The 22,096-nt window shown below is 38.2% G+C and overlaps 2 protein-coding genes across 2 annotated transcripts; both read right to left on the minus strand.

Moving 5' to 3' along the window:
* Positions 1 to 729: 729 nt before the first annotated feature.
* Positions 730 to 5,366, minus strand: LOC125468609 (synaptotagmin-2-like). The gene is made up of 12 exons (XM_048564624.1): positions 5,010 to 5,366; positions 4,074 to 4,172; positions 3,936 to 3,986; positions 3,721 to 3,844; positions 3,398 to 3,516; positions 3,185 to 3,286; positions 2,699 to 2,773; positions 2,492 to 2,568; positions 2,156 to 2,402; positions 1,600 to 1,950; positions 1,316 to 1,447; positions 730 to 1,107 (listed from the first exon to the last, which is right to left on the minus strand). The coding sequence occupies exons 1-12, from the start codon at positions 5,118 to 5,120 to the stop codon at positions 976 to 978; spliced, it is 1,620 nt and encodes a 539-aa protein (XP_048420581.1). The 5' UTR covers positions 5,121 to 5,366; the 3' UTR covers positions 730 to 975.
* A 658-nt stretch (positions 5,367 to 6,024) lies between these two features.
* LOC103965607 (L-ascorbate peroxidase 3-like) lies at positions 6,025 to 10,506 on the minus strand. Its single transcript, XM_048564630.1, has 9 exons — positions 10,277 to 10,506; positions 9,962 to 10,086; positions 8,713 to 8,762; positions 8,473 to 8,538; positions 8,327 to 8,375; positions 7,540 to 7,622; positions 7,370 to 7,449; positions 7,176 to 7,278; positions 6,025 to 6,414 (listed from the first exon to the last, which is right to left on the minus strand). The coding sequence occupies exons 1-9, from the start codon at positions 10,387 to 10,389 to the stop codon at positions 6,217 to 6,219; spliced, it is 867 nt and encodes a 288-aa protein (XP_048420587.1). The 5' UTR covers positions 10,390 to 10,506; the 3' UTR covers positions 6,025 to 6,216.
* Positions 10,507 to 22,096: the final 11,590 nt, after the last annotated feature.

The raw sequence follows: 22,096 nt of genomic DNA on the forward strand, positions 1-22,096 counted from the left end.
GTGGTGGCTAGGTGGTGGGGGTTGGGATGGGGGCGGTGGTGATTGGATGGAGGAGATGGTCATGGTAAGGTGGTGGAAGTGATGATAATGATGGTCATTGTAATATGGTGAATGGTAGAGTATACATTAGAGAATTGAGAAAAATAAAATTCATCAAAATCTTAGGTGGAAAGGTTAGATTTTCTATGACAAAAAACTTACTATAAAAGTACTCAAAGTCTATAAAAAAAATCCATGACTTTTTAAAATACTTTGAAATAAGTGAAATTTTTAATACACTTAAATTTTAAAGACTCACAAAAACTCATAATTAAATACCACAAGATTTTTATGACTTCTTAGAAGTCATAAAAGTCTTTATGACTTTTGTTGACTCTTTAAAAATCTAGAGAAATGCTAAGAATACTCTCTTAAAAGTGAGACTGTTGACTTTCTACCCCCTAATATTTTTGGCACAAATCTATATTTAATACACTTGAATTTGAGAGCCGAACTAAGTCCATCAAACTCTATGTACCCCCCAACCCCACATCAGATTAAAGTAAAATATCACTATTTAAAGTGATAATCTTTATTCAATTTTGATTTCCCTAATACTCTTTTTATCATATTTCAGTGCAGCGAACTTGTAATCATGTTAACTCTAACTAATTATGATTTCTCTAAAAATATATCATTATTATATTGGAATATATAAAACTTTAAAATCATGCTAATTTTAACCCAGTGTGAGCAATGCAAACCCATTAAATGGATATTATCAAGGATTTCACTTTGTAATAAGATTCGTTGTAAGATCATTACAACGATCATGTACAAAAACACCAAACAAATCGATATCGTTTGACGAAAATTGAGTATATAAATTCCATCTCACCGTCGTATGTATTATGCTATGGACTCAACCTGTATCAATTTAATCAAGGGAACGGTTTCCGGGTGTAACAAAATTAAGAAGAAAAATGAATTTTGAGCTCATTCAACAGTTCTCCATTGCAGCTCGATCTGCACTTGACCATTCTTCGAGTCTATAAGATGGTATTTCTGATTGATTCGCTTGTTTGAAACGACATCCGTAAGAGTGATTTGAACATATCCCAGAGATTCCTGATTCCACAAAATACGAATGATTTTGTCAGACAATATAAACAAAACAAGGATGCGGAAAGAATTTTTCATAACATCCGAAAGGAAAACTACAAGTCCTTTTGGATAGAAAGTTGAGTGCAGTTGCTTGACACAGGAGGTATTCACAACATTATCCAGGATAGCTGTCCATTTGCAATAATAAGCAAAAATGAGACATGATTCGCACCTTTCCATGCAGAAGGCCCATCCTCGACGAGGTGCTGACAACCTCCACATGTAGTTTGTCATTAGTAGGAGGTTCCTCACACATGAACTGAAAATCCTCTGCCCATCTTGGATCTCTGCTTTTCTTTAGTACCTGCACAGCTCAAAGGAAATTGATAAACATAACAAGAAACAATCTTAAAATCGCAGACTTGGGGCATTTTCTACGACTCCAAGATGCATACATTCTCGAGTGTTTGTGTCTGTGTATGATAACTGATAAACATAAAGATGGTGCTCTCATACCTTGGTTCTCTTTTCCTCCCCTCTGAAAATAAGTCTTACAGACGGATTACAGTGGTGCTTTCCTTCAAGATCTTGACCTTCATGAACTACAACAACAAGCAAACCTCCACCGGGTGGCGTTCCCTCGGGAGCTTTCTGTACTGTCAGTGTTTCATCAAATCCTTTTTGCATGTCCTCCTCTTTGAAAGGTTTATAATGCAATTCCACTTCAAGCTGCCCCCGCTGCTTCTCATTTGTGGCATCATTCAAGTCCATGTTTTTAAGGAGGTCGAGAGTCATAACTTTTGGCTCGTTGTGGGGTAGATCTTTCATAGGTACTACATTCATACCCATTTTATCATGTTTGCCCACCTACACAAGGAATAAAATGCATCATATAGTGAAAGATTTTGTTGTTGATGCCCCGTGGACGTAGGCAAATAGCCAAACCACATTAATTCTTGGTGCTATTTGTCTTGGTTATTTTGTTTTCGATTTTCGAGTTTGTTTTGTTTTGCCCATTCTTAAGTGCGATAACATACAATATGACTTTCGATGGTAAACTGGTATACTATACCTTCTCCCAGTCGTAAACAAGAAGTTCTAAAGCCTGAGACTCTGGATCTTTAACAACCAAGTTAAATTCCTCATTCCATTCAGGGTTCAGGTTCTTGTGCTTGACAGTGGTCTTCTTCGAAGGCATATTGTTCTCGGTGAGCTTTAATTTCACATAAGGGTCTGAAGCACCAAGAAGATCCTTCTTTTTCAACTTCATTGCCCTCAGAACCTTCACATGGAGCATTCCTACAGGCCGATTAAAGGCTCTGCAACGTCGAATAACTTTGTCAGCCAAAACTTAAAGAAACAAAAAGTATGTAGTCACAATAAATTTCAGACAAATATAGAGACGTACTTTGCTGGGTCCATTATTGGCACTTCGAGAGTTTTGGGCCACAGATACATGTTAGCAACCTGATCTTTGATTAGCTCCTGCGGAAAAACCGTTTCTAACACGGTTAAAACTACTATTATGAAACTGATAAGCATAACACCATGATTAAGAATAAGTTGATCACATACGTGCAAAGAACAGAAACAGAGAAAGACATTGACATTCTACCTGGACGAATCTATAAAGGCCAGGTATTGACATAAGATCAGCGCCGAAAAGCTTTAATCCGAAATCAACATAAGGCTGCAAAACCACAAGAAAATAATCACGGAAAAGATTGAAGAATTAGCACTGGAAAGCATAAGATCTACATAAGCTCTTATAGAAAATCATAAGGAAAACAATAAACAGATTCAACAAAGAATATATTCTTGACGAAAGACAATCCTGAATATACATAATCAGGATTGATCTGGACTTCCTAAAAATGAACATTGTAATGTGTGTACCATAAAACTTGTAAAATAAAGAGGAGCTTCGACATTATAGTAGAATAGAACTATGTACTTGCGGTTACAATACTGTAGCCATCACGGAGAAAACAATGGCAACTTCCTTGAAAACAAGATAAGTAAATATATAGTTCTATGTTATTGAGACCCAAAGGGCCAGTATGACGCCACTATTAAATTTTTATTTCACCAGAACACAAACCTTATCCATGAGAGACACGTTTATTTGTGCGAAACAAGGAAAGCTTGGAACCAACGGCTTCAAAGTGATACGTGGTGCAACAAAAACTTGTAAATCCAGTACCTGAAGTGAAGCAAACAGTACAACATTAATAGAAGCAATACTATCTCCCTGCCTCAATCAAAGGACACAAAAATTAACGGTAGAACATATTCCTAGCACAGAACAGAAAACCTGAACGGTTGCTTTCATTCCAAATGCTTTAGCAGCAACAAGGACATTAGGGTTTCCAGCCCATTTTATGGAGGGTTCCATAATCAACTCTTTCTCATCAGTGACATAAACTTTCATGCCTAAAACCAATAAGATGCAAAAAAACGAATGTGATGTTTGGAAAACACTTTTTACAAAATATGCGTGTGTATGTACACACACACACACACACACACACACACACACACATACACAGTTCAAGAAGACAGTGAACTGCCAAAGCTGGAATGTAAGTTCCTAATAACTCTCTGATGAGGTGTTTGTGGAATATCAAGTTAACGAACCTTGGAAAGTCGGTGGTAAGGAACCTAGAGTCAGTGTTTCAAACTCAACAGATTCAATCTTGTAATTTGGAATTTCCTTAGCAATTATGGGCTTTGCAATTTCTTTTGCAGTCTTGCAGATTGCCTATAGAAGAATAAAACAGAAAGCCGTGAAGCATCAATAAAAAGTCAAGATTATATGAGAAAAGGAAGGGAGCTAGATGAGTTTCAAGCACCTTGTCTAGATACGGCCACATATATTCAAGAAATCTGTTTAGCCAGTCAAGCTTCGCATGGGAAAAAAGAAAATGTCAAAGAGAATGTAAAGGCTATAACGCCATGCTATTTAACATTATGAAAGAATAGTTACTGACACGATCGTAGTCTGGATTTTTCACCCACTGAGGTATCTCGGGAAGCATACGCTGCAATGTCTCCGTATCTTGATCAACCAAGGGACGAATTTCAGGATTCTGACAAACACAATTCAAACTATTAGAGTTACACAAACAAAGATAGACATGTCATATTTTTCCACAAATATGCAACAAACAATGTGCATCACCTTCTTTTCTCGTTTGTTCCAATCTTTTCTTTTTCTACAGTTATAATGTAGTAAAAGTTACTTTAAACCAAACAAAAACAGTGAATCGATAATTTAATAAATCGACAGAGTCATGTAGTACTGAGTTGATAATTTAGCAATGCTGAACACAGAGCACCTATTGACCCAAAAAAAAAAGAACACAGAGCACCTATACTGCTTGTTTCATGAAAGTCAAGCTAAATTAAAAATCTCTCCAACTACATCAGCATCTAAATCCAGAAGATATTTATTTTTTAACAAAATACTATATAAAATAATGCAAATAGCAATGCTGCAACACACACTCAATGTACACACATACATATAATATAGTATCTATATATGTATGTATCGACATACACACACATATACACATATTATATAAGGATTTTACCAAAGGTGTCCCATCAGTTTGATCTCTCGATTTAAAAATCGATCAATGTGAATTTTACTACCACACGTCAATGCCGTCCCTGAATTTGACTATCGCACATCATGATTAAATGAAGAAATCCCACGGCATATTAATCAAAACCCATTTACACGGATGAAGAAAATAAGGAAACCCAGAGCAATCAAAGCAGATAAGAACAAATCAAATTACATGTTGACGAATAATCAAAACCCAAAACAAAAAAAATTCCAAAAATATAAACAAATATAAACGAAAAATGACGATATTATATATATATATCAGAAAACAAGAATGCAAAGAGAGGACCACCTGAACATCAGAAGATTGGACATAGATGAACAGGAAATATCCTGCTACGAGGCCGATTGAAATCCCGAGTCCGAATCCGCAGAACCCAAAAATCGTACTGAAGAACCCCATTTCCTCAATTAACCAAACCCAAATCAAGATTTTCTTGCGCTAATCTCTATGTCTTCCAGCTTTTCAGATCAGTTAATCACTGATTAACATCGCCTAATTACGTAATCTTTGAAAATTGAAATTGTTTAGTTTGCATTCCATTTTGTAAAGCACGAGGGGAAGGACTTGGTCTTGATTCGTTAGATTAAAGTTTGCGATTGAATAGAATAATCCACCGTTATTTGAGAAGCCGTTGACAAAATTATAATCTAATTATATAATTATATATATATAAGTGCCTAGCCTCACATGAGCACATGAGCCTACGTCCTACATCGGACGGACCGCTACCGGCCGGCGAATGCGCACATTTTTTTAATATGACCGGATATTTAAAAAAAAAAGGTTTAAAATATTGAAATTAATAAAAAAGAAACTATGCTTTTTTTTAATATCTCCAATAAAAAGAAATGAGTTCTTGTATAACGACGTTAGATTAATAATCAACACCCAAAACCAAAAATCCCTAAAATATAACAATTATAAATGAAAAATGGTGATATTTTATCAGAATACAAGAATGCAAGGACCACCTCCACCTGAACATCGGAAGATTGGACATAGATGAACAGGAAATATCCAACAAAGTGGCCATTTTATCACAGTAGTAGAGAAATGTTGAGTCTTGCATGACTGCATAGGTTCAAGTTCCGTAATCTATCGTTTGACAAAAAAAATAAATAAGAAGGGATGAGTCCCCTCTCCGGATCCTCTTTGTGAGGATTCTATGATCAATTCATCATAGCCGTTAATCATACATTGTGAAATCAATTTCCGTTAGAAATTCGTGTTCTTTGAAATTTGCAAAAGCAACAGCCAAAAAACCTTTTAAGAGAGTATATGAAAGAGCAGTACTAAGTGTTCATGTCACTATGTTCGCCGTGCATTATATTATTTTCCTTGAAATGGATAAAAAGTCTACTTATATCTTCCCACTGGCCAATTAGCTACTAAGCAGCCTGTGGCAATTATTCATAAGGGATCACGGTAATCTCCAGCCGGAAAGAAAAAGGAAGATCGAGGTAATCAGTTCAGCAAGTCGACAACTTCTAGGACTCTACTTGGCTCTCTTGTGAGCTTCATACAAGTAACCTAGGCTCACAACAACAGCAGCAACCGCGACTCCTACCGCTCCTTGTGCCAGTATCGCGCTGTCATTAGCAGTTGTCTTTGAGGAAGTGGGGTTTGGAGTAAACCCGAGCTCTGAAAGTTTCTTATGCGATTCAGCATAATCTCTAAAAAATGCTTCCGCATCCTGTCATACGCCAAATTTAGCAAAAGTAAGAAAAAGAATGTCAAATAAAAAAAGCATAAATAAACCCACAACGATAGCTAATTTTATATGTATCTAAAAAAAACATCAAGGGCAAGCATAGGGATGGGCACAAGACAGCTGGTGCAGGGCCCTGACCCCATCCATGCTCATCCCTAGCTAAGTAACTTGGTTTATCAAAGTTCAATCACTCCAACCAAACACAAAATTGGGGTTCGGTATCCGCTGCAAAATGTAAAACTTAACCATATTAGCCTCAGCTTTTAAGTGGCCATGATGCCAGTAGAGGTGTTCTGTTACTGCTTAATAATGAGCCTGGTTTAACCCAATATCGGTTAATATCAATTCAGAGAAAAGGCTAGTCCAAATTGAAGAAGAAAAGGGGAGATGGTTTACTTGAGTAAGCTCCATTTTCAATCCCGACGAAACCTGTTTTATTGGATTGCTTATAATTTACAAGGGCTTATAAGAAATTAAGAGCTAATAAAGTAAACCATCTTATAAACAGCTCAACCTAAATCTAGCATTTTTCCAAGTGGTTGGTAGGTCAGGGGTGATCAAATTACGCACCACCAGAACATGGGTGAGCCACATTTGATTATTTTTTAAATTAGTGTCTATCGACAATATTAAAGTAGCTCTAAACGAACAGTGTAAGTATGTAAATATAATCAAGCAGTGATAAATAACCCAACACTAGTTACCAGAAAAATAGGACTGAAACAAGCCCAAACCCAAATTACCTTTGCATACAGATCAACATATTTACGGAACTCAGGATCCTCCACTAAAGCTGCATCTGTCGGAAGTTTCAACAACCCCTCTGACTCCTCGTTCAACAGTTCACTGTCAACAATGAGTAGCAACAAGTGTTCATATCCACAAGCAAGCATAATGACATAAAATGATAAATTATCACCAATTTTTCAAGTCTTACACAAAGTATGAGTTATCAAACTGCAGAGGTTCCTTAGTCCAAGGACCATCAAAACCAGATCTGTCTGGATGTGCCCTTCCCTATAAGACCAGAGCAAATGAAGCAGAGTAAACATGTCTATATAATACCAAAGAAGACCGTATATAGACGCATCAAGGAGCAAGAATTACCAGTGTATGACCCCCAGATAGTGCAACAATATCCTTGTCAGACAGCCCCATTCTATAAAACCTTTCTCTCAAATGTGGTGCACCTATTATCAAAACATAAAATACACCGACAAAAAATTAAACTTCTTTTAATGAACAACAAAAAATTCATCTCCCAAAAAATTTAACTGAAAATGATACACAAGCAAAGTATGCCCAACTTCTTAACACATAAACAAAGCTAGGAGATGGGAAGAAGTGGGTTGAGTTTTAACATGGAGCAAGTTATAGCAATTCCATGGAATAACAGAGGAATCCCACCATGCAAACCAATCTGAACTTATGAGAATATATTAGTGGTGTAACAACAAAAATGAGTCATATTAAAAAAAAAGGTGGAAAGCCTCAGTTGTTTCCGTGGCTTTGTTGAGCTCTACAGGAAATCTGTGCACGCTAATGACTACAACTATTTGCATTAAGAACTTGCAACCAACACCGAGAACAACATAATGAGGACATGTACCATGTTAGTATGTTACACATCCTGACATGGATACAAAGCTGCTCAACGAGTATCTCTGACTCTTAGAAACTTAGAAGTTTGCTACACATAAACCATTAATGCCAAAATATAACAGAGATGTTATTAGAAAACTGTTCATCTACTCTATCCAGAAACTTCATAGTCTCTGATATGTAAATGCATACAATTCATGAATTATAATCCAATTAAAATGCAACCATATAAGAAATATAAAAATTGGGAAAATTAAATATTGAAGAAGATATCTAAGGTATTGGAATAAACCTCGTTTAGCATCTGGAAGTCGTCCTTCCTTAGGAGAAATTTTAGAATCCTACGAAAAAGTACAAAAAAGCAGATGAAAACTTGAAAGTAATGATAAGGAAACTCGTTATGTTTCTTGAAATAAGTGATCACTGACCACAACATACCTTCCTGCCTGAAGAAAAATCAATGACGGGGCCTCCAGTGACCTCAACTGCAACAACACCCGCAAGCTGAAAATACAAGTAATCATGCCCCTTAATCGCTACTTTCATTGAAGAATCCATGCTATCTTCGACACATTTAGGAAAAACTGTGGTGATCTTTGTAAAACCTCTTCATTTGCAAATAATTTGATGAACTACAATTATATTACAGGCAGAGTAAATTTTCAGAACTATAATCACCTGGTATAGGTCTGCATATGTAATCCTTGGATGCTTCAACTTGACTTCCTCTGACATAAAAGAGAAGCACCCGTCAAAAATACCCCACATTGGATACCTACTTAAAAGCATGACTCTCAAATGCATTATTTGTATGTACTCCTTGTAGATTAGGTAAATTGTGGTTTGACCCACTAAACTATCACCCCAGTTGAAATTGACCCCCTAAACTATTTTTTTGGTAAATTAACCCCTTGAACTATTTAAAATCAGTCAATTATCCCCTTGCCGTTAGATTGCAAAATCAATTCCGTCAAATTCAATGGCAAATTAGTCATTTCGTCATCAATTGTTACTTGTCAGCTATAACCACCAATAAAATTTTGACACATGGACACAAAATAATTCAAAAACATATAGGATAATGAGAAAACATATAAAACCCAAACGTTTACATAATGGCCCATCTCAAATTGAAATTACAAATTATTTTGTTTTCAAATGTCATAAGTTCATTGGTGGTTATAGTTGACAAGTAAGAATTGATGAAGAAAAGACTAATTTTCCTTTGAATTTGATGAAATAGTGATTGAATCTACCGATAAGGGGTCAATTGGCTGACTTCAAACAGTTCAAGGGTTAATTTACCAAAAAAATAGTTCAGGGGGTCAATTTCAAATGGAGTAATAGTTCAAGGGGTCAAATGGCAGTTTACCATTGTAGATTTAATGATCATACGATTTTGTATAATGGCCAAACGAATGACACTGTAGTTACATATATATTGAAACATGTAAGGCACCTTGGAGACAACCTAATATGCTACATAATGACAACTTTAATACACGGTTGCTTACTATGATTGCATTACAGTTTTCTTATCAGTTTCATTTAGAAATGAGAAACCGAAGTAAACCCAAGTATGCAGTATGCACATTGTCTTTAGTTGCATATACAAGACCGTAAAACCATCTAAATTCGTTAAATGCTTGGCATTAAGGACTTGCGCTATCTGAATTGCAAACAAAGACCAATTGTAGCACTGATAAACTCATATAAACAGCCAACGAACCATCAAAGCTTGCATAGCATGTCATATGACACAAAAATAAAATTACAATCATCTCGATTCTCGCTTCTCATATACAGAATTGCATGTTTTTAAAATGAATTACTGATTTTTTTTTTTTTTTACAGCTACAAGATCAACTGATCAAGTTTAGTAAATTGAATACCGATTGACGATACGAAACAGTAGAAATGAACATACCACAAAAATCAATAGCCTTCTTCAAGCCATTGTTGGAACCATGAGAGTACTCCTCCTCGTTCCGAATTGAACCATTCGGCCCACCCGTCTTCGTCTTGGCATCGTAGGTCCCAGCATCGTGCCACCTACAAATTCACACCTCCAAAAACAATCAATCATAACTCCAACAAAATCGATACAAACAATGATGCAAATGCTGCGATAGTTATGTTTGGCTACTGAGAAAATGCAAGAAACGGATTCGGATTTTTCATTTACCGAAAATTTTATCGGGAAACAAACAGATAGAGAGAGAGAGAGAGAGAGAGAGCATACGCCAAGCGGAGCATGATCGGAGCGCAGCTTCGGCTGTAAATGAGAGCGCGGAGATCGCGGCGAGCCTTGTCGATTTCTTTGAGGTACTCTTTGTCAACGAGCGGCGACGTCATCGGAACCGGAAGTGAGTGCTCGACAGTGACTCGGGGCAAAGAGAGAGAACGATGATTTTGAATTGATAGTGCAGCTGGACAGATATGGTTTTGAGAGAGAGAGAGAGAGAGAGAGAGAGAGAGAGAGAGAGGAGGGTGGGTATAGTGCGAGGGCGAAAGGCCCTGCAAATGAGGAGCTGCACCGACCGTGCTCACAAGGTCATAATTGTCATTTCACCATTCTCAGGATTAGAAAATTTGAGTTTAATTAATTTTCCATCTGTTGGATAACTTCTGTCACGGGTCTACAAAACTTGCCTGTGTTTTGCACCAGTACTTCTTACTTCGAAGTCAATTTACTTCAGAAAAATTGACAGATTAAATAAGGGAGCGAAGGATGAAAAATTTGAAGTGTTTTAATCTAATAGGCTTAATAACTTAAGGAAAATAAACTTAGCAAAATATTTTTTAAGTTATTAAGTCCTTCTAAGAATATAGAAGCGCATTCCTCCCCGCATCCAACTTTTCAATTATGCATCTGGAACTCCAACCAGGGGTTCACAATATGGGTCGAATTCCGAAAGATCATATCTTTGAGAAACAAGCAAGCAGCACTAGCGGAAGTTGGCTAGCTCCAAATCAAGCAAACAGTTTGAAGGTTGTTTCGTTATGCATTACACAAAACTTATTCTGGGATGATTCACTCATGATCCGTTGGTAACTATTCATCTTCAAAGCGGAGCCCTATCTCAGAAGCATAGTTGGGGGAATTTATGAGACTATAATTTTTTGAGACCATGACATGTGGCACCTCGGTTGGCAAGAAGGACCAGAAGACCCATAGCCCTGAAGCGTAGTCCAATAACCTTAGTCTGGTAGGCTAAGCTTAAGCCCATTGAAGATATTACTTATCTCCCAAGTAAGGAAACTCTAATTCAAGTCAAATTAGGATATCTTGGGGTTAGGCAGCGTAATCATAATCCTCGGAGAATTGGATATATGTTCTAGATTCTCTCCTATATAGACTCCCGATTTAATTGGAATTCCTTTCTCTACAAGAATTCTCGATATCTTTATAAATATTCTAGCCTGGTATTTATCAGAGGACATTTCTCTCAACCTTTCTATGATCAACTCTCTCAAATTTGATATTATCTACAAGACTACGACACACATATTCTTTCTACAACTACATATGCTCATCATGCATACATTTTGCCATCTCTGCGAAGACACATCCATGTAGAACCCATCTCCTTAACGGCCAGTGATAGGCTTTTAGTCAAGGATGGTACATGATGTCTTGCATATCAAAGCATGCTTTCTTAGAATTATACATATGCTTTGATTCTCCTTTTCTAGAGATATGTAGGCAGTCCAATCTGGATTCAACAACACCCCCAATCAACCTCATTCTCCTCTCGCTAGAGATCATTGGCAATTTCAACTAGATTTCACCCACCAAACAACTTACATAGCACAAAACATCACTATAATAGTGCACTCGTGTCATATAAATCACCTTTTTATGTACAAAGTTAAACACTTTGAACATATACGAGTGTACTTAAACTGGTCTATGTGATAAGGAGAAAACAAACTAAGACCATCCAAAGGAGATGTCAAATATGTCAACTAGGACTAAAAGACATCAAGGTGTTCTCCAAGGGAGATGTCATATATGACACGCCCGGCCCCGATATCCTCCAAACACCAAGGTAGGCACATGTTGGCCGACACCCGAAGGTGACGAAGCCAAACTTACATGCATGAGAAATATGAAGAAAGAACGGACATAAATAAAACTCGTAAATTTAATTATAATGAATATGCAATTGTGGAATGTGTTTAGAGCATACAACTAAACCAAAACATTGAAGAAGGAATATTATAAAAATGTACGAACACATAAATGGGTCCTACATTAAGAGGACTCGAAGATACTGATGCAAGAATGCCTTGATGTCGGGATTGTACACCTCGATTCTAAGTCCTGAGGGGGGCGCAAAACAAAACATGAGTGGACCAAGTTTATATATAAGTAATACTAAAACAGTTATTCTTCAACATACTAACCCCTAGTTTAGAAAACTAAGGCCTCGTTTGGCAGCTCGGACTGTACTAACTATTTCTGTCGGATAGGATAAATAGTCACCGGATAGTACTGACTAAATTAGTCGGGTGTTTGGTGCAGTATCGGACTAGTGACTGTATTATTTATACTGTGTTTGATATTATACTAGATAGGAGGCATCAAACTTAAAAATAAAAATTTTTAAAAAGTGAAATCATTTTTTTGTTCCCAGGTCTCTCCGCACCCCCCAAACACCCTCCCTCTCTCTCCCTTCTTCTTCCCCGACGGTAGAAGAATCCCAAATAATTGTTCCCCAGCTCTCTCCGCCACACCCCCCAAACTCCCTCCCTTTCTCTCCTATATTCTTCTTCCCCGACTAAATAATCCGGGCGTTTTGGTTGGTTTTATTAAGCGGGTGTATACCGTGTTATCCTATCCGACCGGTTAAATTAATCCGGCGCTTATTTAGTACGAGTGAACGCCAAACACCCGGGTCCGTATAACTAATCATATCCGATCCTTTATCTGATCTGCCAAACAGGGCCTAATATAACATAATAAGTAATAGGTTTTCCGAAAACCCCAGCATGCCATAAAACCTTCGTAAAACATATATCATATATGGTGTGCTTAATAGCATCATAAAGGCATATATATATATATATATATAAATCTTCATTCGCCCGAAGGCACTTCGTCACTCACCCGTTGGAATATATAAAGATCTTACGGCTGAAGCCATCTACAAACACCCCGCCAAAGCCATATATAAGTATATAAGTATCTTCCGCCCGTAGGCACTACATCCCCCGGTCGAAGCCATATATAAGTATCTTCCGGCCGAAGCCATCTACAAACGCCCGGCTGAAGCCATATATAAGTATCTTCTGCCCATAGCCATATATAAGCACATAAAATAATAAACATAATATTTCCAAAATATATCTCATCGGAGCTCAATAGCTCAAACATCATATCATAAATCATGTTTGTAATATATAATCATAAATCGTTCAAAGAACGTAAATCCGATAAAGCATGATATTCCATAAAGTGTAAATCCAATTTAATCAAAAATGTTTCATAAGATGTAGTCATAAAATCATGCTTTCATATATGCATTTCTAATAATAAAATCATACATTTTAGAAGGGGTCCACTCACCTTACTCCGTTGTCGAAGAGCTGTGCAAGCTAGGTAGGACGGAAACGCCACTAACAAATTCACCTACGCACATAAAGGAACCAATTAATAAGCCTCTACTAATAGGATTAAATTTGGGAAAACGGATGTCGAAAACGGATTAAGGACGTCAAAATACCCTAAAAGGGGTCCCGGGCAAATTTCGTAAAAGTCAACAAGAATATTCCAGAGATTTTTCCATGAATATTTCAAAGAATATTCCCTAACTCGCCGTGATTTGGCGAGAAAACATCTCGAAAGTGGCGGAGGTCACCGGAAACTGGGCACCTTTAAAAGGTTATAACTTCCTCATTTCTTAGCCAAATCGAACCCATAATATGTCAAAACGAAGCTTAAGACAAGAGGAATAAGATTATAACTTCAAAAGCCAAAAGATAACCAGAAATGGCTGCAAAATGCCTGTAAACACGCAGGTCTCGCCAGTAAACTGGGGAAGAGTCCCTTCGTCATTTCTAGGTTCGTGGGGTTCACATAAAGGGTGGGGGATGGTGGTGTGCATCAGTTGTTGTTGTTGTGTTTGTATGCTTTCCCAGAGAGGGAAGGTTAGAGAGATAAGAGAAATGAGAGAAGAGAGAATACGGGGGAGAAGAGAGGGAAAAAGAAAGAGGGAATCGGGGACCAAAAACAGAGGTGGGCCCTACATGGCACACCAAATAAGACCAAAAAGCAAACATTTAAAATAAATACCCCAACCAAAGTGAAATTACAAAATTGCCCTTGACATTCCATAAAATTTGAGACAGGTCGTTATAATCTACACCCGTTAAGAAAATTTCATCCCCGAAATTTGAAATAACTTGTTATACATAAATGCTTGAAGATAGCAAGAAAAGAATATATATATATATACACACACACATATATATATATATATATATGTATATATATATAAAAAAAAATCAAGTCACAGCGGTTGCATCAAAGAGAATATGCCACACCATCGCGTTGCAATGATTCCTCTTTCATGCCTCCAAGCTCATACCTTCTTCCCACATCAATATAAAAGTAGAACCATACTTTATAAAGATATAAAGTCAAAAATATATAATAACGTAAGGTCAAAAATATATACGCACATTAAGATAACGTCAAAATAGATATGTATAAACAAAAAAGCCAAGAACTCGTACTAAACTTAAAACTGAAAGTGGAAAATACTCACCCCAAACTTTTGTAACGTTAAACATACAAATATATAACTACAATAAGGTAAGTTAAAATACTTGTATTGAAAATAAAAACCGATATTGAAAAGTGGGTCTCACCCAAGCATTCATAATGTCACATACTCCAAGAATAGGTGTGTGTCTTTGGGTCAAGCCCTAACAATAACTACTTAATAATAACTACCGTAGACGGGTCTACCTGCCCACTTGCTTAACAAACCCAACAAATAAGCCATTGATATTACAGTCTGCAGCCCGCAACATCAACAACAAATTGTTGTCTCGATAAGTAAATAGTAATTTCCTAAGGGTGCAACATTACCATTTTATCCAACTCCAAGGCAACATTATCAGAAACACACAATTTCCCTTATTGTAAATTCGATCCTCCAAATACCAATTCGCAATACTCATCTGTCTAACCAGTGTTGCCTATAGAAGCTATCATACCATCTCCCAAATAGTGTCATACCCAAACCGAAAATAAAAACTGTCATAGTAAACAACTTTGAAAGAGATCGGTGCAAAATCTAATTATGTTGAAATCACAAAACGAACAAACACAACACCTCCTTCAAGGTCTAGATAGTTCATTCATATTGTCCAACAGTCAAAGAATGAAATGCAGTACTAGACAACAACTTAGTACCCATGGCCTTCAAGAAAACTTCATGAGACTTAGAAGTGAAACGCGTATCACGATGAGGCACAATAGTGACGGCACACCCTAAAATCAAACAATGTGATTCACAAAGCCTAAGCAAGCTGATTCATTGAAAATTTCTCACGGATTTAGTGAATGGCTATGCTGAGAAGGCTAAAGGAACACTCAAGAATTTAAGGGTCAAACAAGTCCACAAATCTGAAGTATGAGATAAATGGAGTAAGTGCTTAAGTTTGATGCGAGAACATGTATGAGTACAAAACTTGATTTGGTGGTAAATCGAGATGGTTGAGTGCGAGCTTAACTCGATTGGTAATAAAAAGTAATTTGATAGGCTGAAACATAGACTTGTTCCCCTTCTAATAATCACAACAACTTGTTACAATGATAACCTAGAGGTATTCAATTTCCAGTGGTTATGATTCGCTCAATGTGGTGATAATGAGTGATTGAATGACTGGTGGTCTCAACAAAAACTTTTGAACCAGAGTGGTTTTCTTGAATAATCTTTCTGCTTTAAAAATCATACGAAGTGTCGTAGAGTATGCCGGAACCCAAAGTTGACTAGAATGCCATTTAGCAACAGGAGGTGAATCTAGGGTTTCAGTTGAAACCGATGTTGAATGAGATGTCAGTCAAACAAGGTCTAGAATGAAGAATTATGCCAAGTGGTTGAAAGTATAGTCCTCATAGACTGGTAAATGAAATGACAAGTGAGTTGATTAACAAATACTAAAATGTCATCATAGTCTCTACATGTACAAGGTGGTTTGTGTGGAGCCAAAAATAATCGAGAGGCGACACATAGATTTTTGGGCAAAAATGACAAAATTACCTTTAAGGAGCACCAGAATTCCTATGCGCGAGCAGTGGACAAACATTCCACAATCAAGTCAAAAGTGCCCAAAATAGGTAACAAATTCAAAGTTATTTCATCCATCCTCATCCTATATTTTCCACAAGGTAATTATTTCATAACCTCCAAAATATTCATTCCAAAAATTTGTTAATTGGCTAATTAATGGATTAATTACCTAATTAATCCATTAATTGCCAAATAACTCACACATTAAACCACAAAATGCACACAAAAATCATCCCAAAGGCCGGCCACCTTTTCTCCAAAGGGGATCGGCCATGCCCTATAAATACTATCCATTTTTCTCTAAAAACCTAAGTCCACACTCTTGCAAAACTCCAAAAACTCTCTAAACATTTTTTTCTCTAAATTCTAACTTTGGCATCGGAGGTTCTTCAGCCAAAGCCCTCCCCATTCATCGTGGGCGCATGAGGCTCTTGGCCTTGACCCTAAGGTGTTAATTGTTAATTGTTTTGTAGGTGCAATTTTGTCCAAGAAGAAGGAGGCGGGAATTTGCATCCACAAATTAGTGTTTTCATTGAGAGTTGAAGTACACACACTCGTAGAAGACTCTCGCATAAAAGGTTTTTTTCTATTTTTCCTTGTCCATTTGTATATTTTTCGTACGTTCTTATTATTAGAATTTTTTATTTGCAAAGATTCTTTGATTAAACTTAAAAGAGAAATACAATGGCTAGAAATTTAGAAAATTCCACAAGTGAAAATTCCAATATTCAAGAAATGGGACTGCGGCGATCCACAAGGCTAAATGTGATCATAAGTGGAGCGGCACCACCGTTACGGGGCTCCACCATGGCAACCATCGCGGTGGCCACCACGACCACCACCCACAACGAGGTCCATGACACCACCACCACAGCCCGAGCCGTGCCATCTAAGCAAGCCCAAGTCGTGCCATTCAAGGCCCATGGCACCAAAACCACAACCCAAGCCATGTCACTCCAAGCCCAACACGAGCCCAATGCGTTGCCAAGCCAAGCTCTAGCCTCGCACCCACGTGCGCCATACGCCGAGCAGCCTGCTCCCGTGGCCCAGCTTGCTTCCGCCGAGCAGCTTGCTCTCGTGGCCTAGCCAGCTCCCGCCGAACAGCATGTTCCTGTGGCCCAGTTTGCTCTCGTGGCCTTCCAAGCAGCCCAAATCGATCTAAGATTAGTTCAACTGTCCCAGCTCCAAATTTTCGGACCAACGATCGAACTGGAAGCATTTTCACCATATTCTTCTGCAGATTTGACATTTCTTAACTCAAATCTCTCCCCCGGAGTCTACCACACTTTCACTGCTCAAGGAGACACATTTCTTCCAAGCTATTCCAACCCAAATAGAGAACAACACTTGTCTCGACAAGTTATAGAGTTGACGAGCGCCCTCGCACAGTAAACGACCTTGGTGAACCAGTTCTTGCAGCGTACCGAGATGCAATGTGCCCCAAACGATGTGTCTCGAAGTAGGACAAGAGCAGACAAAGAACCCCTTCAGCAGTGTCCCATCAAGCAGTCACTCGACCAGCCACGAACCGAGCGTTTGGGCATTGTACGCTCCTGATTGGGCCTCCGAGATAGCTATACTTCCATCTTAGTGCGCGAATAAGCGTGCACTCTCGGCTTGGCCCACGAACGAGCATACATTCACGGTTGGGGTCACACTCCGATAGTCAACATAAGCAACCTTCCAAACAAAGTGTTTATTCTCGGCTAAGCCCACAATGAGCATCATTCACCTCATATCAGAGTAGGCAGCACGACAGACAGAGAGAAGCAGTCACTCAATTCGGCTCAAGTTCAACTAGCAGCCTGCAAAGAACTCGTTAGGAATGCACCATATGCAACGTATTCGCGGCATAGACGAGCCAAACACATGGAAGAGCAGCCTAGAACAGCAAGTCACAACTGGGGGCAGCCGAGAGCTCTGCTACCCCCAACAAAGGCAAATTAAGGAAGAAGTAGAGAGACTCTTGACCAAGCGATTGTGTGATTTCCAACGCAATAAGGTCACCGATAAGGCACTATGATGGAACATGACCAACATAAGCAGGTCACCCTTCACGGATGAGATCATGCAGGTAGAGCCTCCATGCAAGTTCAGCATACCACATTTCACATATTTCAAATGGGATGAAGACCTGGAGAGACACTTAAAGTATTACTGAAGCACAATGATCCTTTATCGAAACAACGACGATCTCATGTGCAAGATAAATCACACATTAAACCACAAAATGCACACAAAAAGCATCCCAAAGGTTGGCCCCTTTTTCTCCAAAAGGGACCGACCATGCCCTATAAATACTACCCATTTTTCTCTAAAAACCTAAGTCCACACTCTTGCAAAACTCCAAAAACTTTCTAAACACTTTCCTCTCTAAATTTTAACTTTGACATCAGCCACAGCCCCCTCATTCATTGTGGGCGTGTGAGGCTCTTGGCCTTGACCCTAAGGTGTTAATTGTTTTGTAGGTGCAATTTTGTCCAAGAAGAATGATGCGGAAATTTGCATCCACAGTTTGTACATGAAATCTATGATACATTCACCCATTTCCATTCGCATCCTCAGTGGGTCCTCGACAACCTAAAAAGGATAACCATGGAAATTCCTTCCCACCTCCAAATAGGAATAAAAATGAATTGAGATAAGCCCGATGACTTCCATTTCACCGCTTCCACTTACTAGTAACTCAGACATTTACTCATATATTTAATGATATCCCATTCATACAATACCAGTAATAAGATGGATGACAATAGTGGTACAATTTAGTAATGCCATCATGTATGGCATACGCTGAAACGTGAGCCTCATCAAGAATTTTCCTTTTTCACAACTTTAATACCCTTGCACAAAACAATTTGTTTCTTAACAACAAAGTTCCAACTCCCTAGACTTTCAAATCCCGTCTCGTGTTATTCGACATTTGCTCCTTCAAACTCACACATTATTGATCAAACTCATCGGGCTTTCTACCCGAAAACTACCGATACAAGCTTGACTAAGAAGTGAGCCTACAATACCTACCAAGGATCGGACGCCAAAGTAAGACCAATTCCTTGAAGAGAAAACGATAATGGGACATGGATAACTCGAATGAAGGTAAGATGTCCATGAGATTCCTGACTAAAGACATATGCTATCACATTTGTCTGACCAAGATGATACTCAAAACTGCAATCTGAATCACCAATGAGTTCCATCCACCTCTTTCATCTAAAACTCAAATATTTTTGTGTTAGAACACACTGCAACTTCTTTGATCAGAAAGGATGCAACACTTCTCGCGGTAGAGAAAACGTCACTAGATTTTACAGCAAAGGAAAACAGTTACCAGCTCTAGGTCAAGAATAAGATGATTCACTTCATACAGTTCCAACTGTTAAGAAGCACACGCGTTACTCAGTCATGTTGCATTAGCATGCAGCCAAACATTCAATAACACATCATCGAAGAATTCGAAATTTATCGATGTCTTCAAAAAGTGTAAAAATGATGATCAACAGAGTCAATACTTCCTTTGTCAGAAACTTCGTTCACCTTAAATGTCTCAAACAAAATTGAGTAGTTTCTTAGCCAAAAAGGAAATAGGGTTATACTCAAAGAATCATTAAGCACGGCTGATAGAAAGTGATGAGGCCAAGGACATTTTGCATTTCACAACACCTTGTGAGGATTTTCAATTTCCAATGGTCGTAACCCTTTTTTGGAAATTGATGAGAGTAGTGTCTGCTACAAAAGAGTCTTCTAAGAAAGTATCTAATCTAAACAAAATCAATGTTCGAAGAATTTGGTGTAAAGCTGACAGTCGATGTTTAGTGAACTCGACCTCGTTGTTAGAGTAAGCAAAAAGCTCATTGGTAAGACAATCACCGAGAAATCTTATGAGGGTCCATATAATGTCCCTCAGTGGAAACAACAAGTCCAAAAACATGATTTGATCCCACCAAACTAACACTTGTTACACTACGCATGCAACTGATGCTACATCACTTTTCCCAACACAAACTTCGGATGTTTCGAGCAATCTCCATATAGACATAACTCTGCCCACCATTCCTAGGTAACACATGTCGCAGGGTAACATCATCATTTCATAACACTCCAGCTAGTCTGGTCCAAACCTTAACCTACACTAAGATTTTTATGTTTCACAACACTCACATGTAGATCCGACTCTGCCCGCCATTCTTAAGGAACCCATGTCGTAGAGTAACAACCTCGTTTTAGATCTTCAGCTAGTCTTAACCAAACTTTCTCTTACTGAGATTTTCCATTTCACATCACCTAATGTAAATTTGACTGTGCCCGCCATTCTTAGGGAACGCATTTAATCACCAATGAGGCACAATCCCGACACGAATTCTTGTATTTCAAATAGAATGTGACAATTCAGATAGAAAAAGGTTTGCATAACTACACCGAATGACACCAAAATTTGGAAACCATGACATCGAAATGATGTTAAGGCCAACACACTACTACAGTAATAGAAGATCCTTAGTATGCTCTGATTAAACCATGCTTTGATACCAAACTGACACGACCGACCCCGATATTCTCTAAACACCAGGGTAGGCACGTGCTAGTCGACACCCGAAGGTGACGAAGCCATACTTACATGCATGAGAACTATGAAGAAAGAACGAACATAAATAAAACTCATAAATTTAATTATAATGAATATGCAATTGTGGAACGTGTTCAGAGCACACAACTAAACCAGAAAATTGAAGAAGGAATATTATAAAGATGTATGAACACAGAAATGGGTCCTAGATCGAAATGACTTGAAGATACTGATGCGGAAGTGCCTTGATGCCGGGATTGTACGCCTCGATTCTAAGTCTTGAAGGGGCACAAAACAAAACATGAGTGAACCAAGTTTATATATAAGTAATACTAAAACAATTATTCTTCAACGTACTAACCCCCAATTTAGAAAACTCATATAACATAATAAGTAATAGGTTTTCCGAAAACCCTAGCATGCCATAAAACATATATCATATATAATGTGCTTAATAGCATCACAAAGGCATATATATATAAATCTTCATTTGCCCGAAGACACTTCATCACCTTCCCATAGGCATATATAAATATCTTCTGGCCGAAGCCATCTACATACACCCAGCTGAAGCCATATATAAGTATCTTCTGCTTGTAAGCACTATATCCCTGTTGACCCTAAAAATTACAAAGCCTACGTGGCGCGCAGGCCGAGTAACTAATAAGCTAACTACGTCCTTCGGTTGAATGCGGGGAGTGCCAACTCGTCGGCCGAGCTCGGCCGAGGAGTAAAATTTGTTGATGTTGCGTTGAGCGCGTTGTTGACTTCTTTATCTTGCGACTGCGGCCGAGGAAGGAACAAATCTCGGCCTTTGGATTCTCGAGCCTGAAGACAAGGCTGCTAGTTCTACGAAGTTCAATATCAAATTCGGCTCTCAAGGTGCCGAATGTAGTAACCTGGTAACACCTCACTTCGCCGAGAAGGCTAATGAGATGACCTCTGCCAATAAGGATTTGAAAATCCTTCTCGACCGAGACTTGGATAGATAACCAGTCGGCCTCGACGCAGTGCTGTTTATCCAAACTGAAGGTGCTTCGGGAACGGCTGATTTTACGACAACAGTGCTGTTTATCCAAACTGAAGATATTCGCCGGTTGCCTTCACAGTGCTGTTTATCCAAACTGAAGATGTGTCGGCGGAAAAAAGAAAATAAAAATCTCAAGATGTTTGAGAGGTTTTGCGCAGG

This window comes from the organism of the source record quoted next, unplaced genomic scaffold, assembly GCF_019419815.1.
Source record: "Pyrus x bretschneideri cultivar Hongxiangsu unplaced genomic scaffold, Pyrus_bretschneideri_v1 Contig10, whole genome shotgun sequence".
In the NCBI taxonomy this organism is placed as follows: domain Eukaryota; kingdom Viridiplantae; phylum Streptophyta; class Magnoliopsida; order Rosales; family Rosaceae; genus Pyrus; species Pyrus x bretschneideri.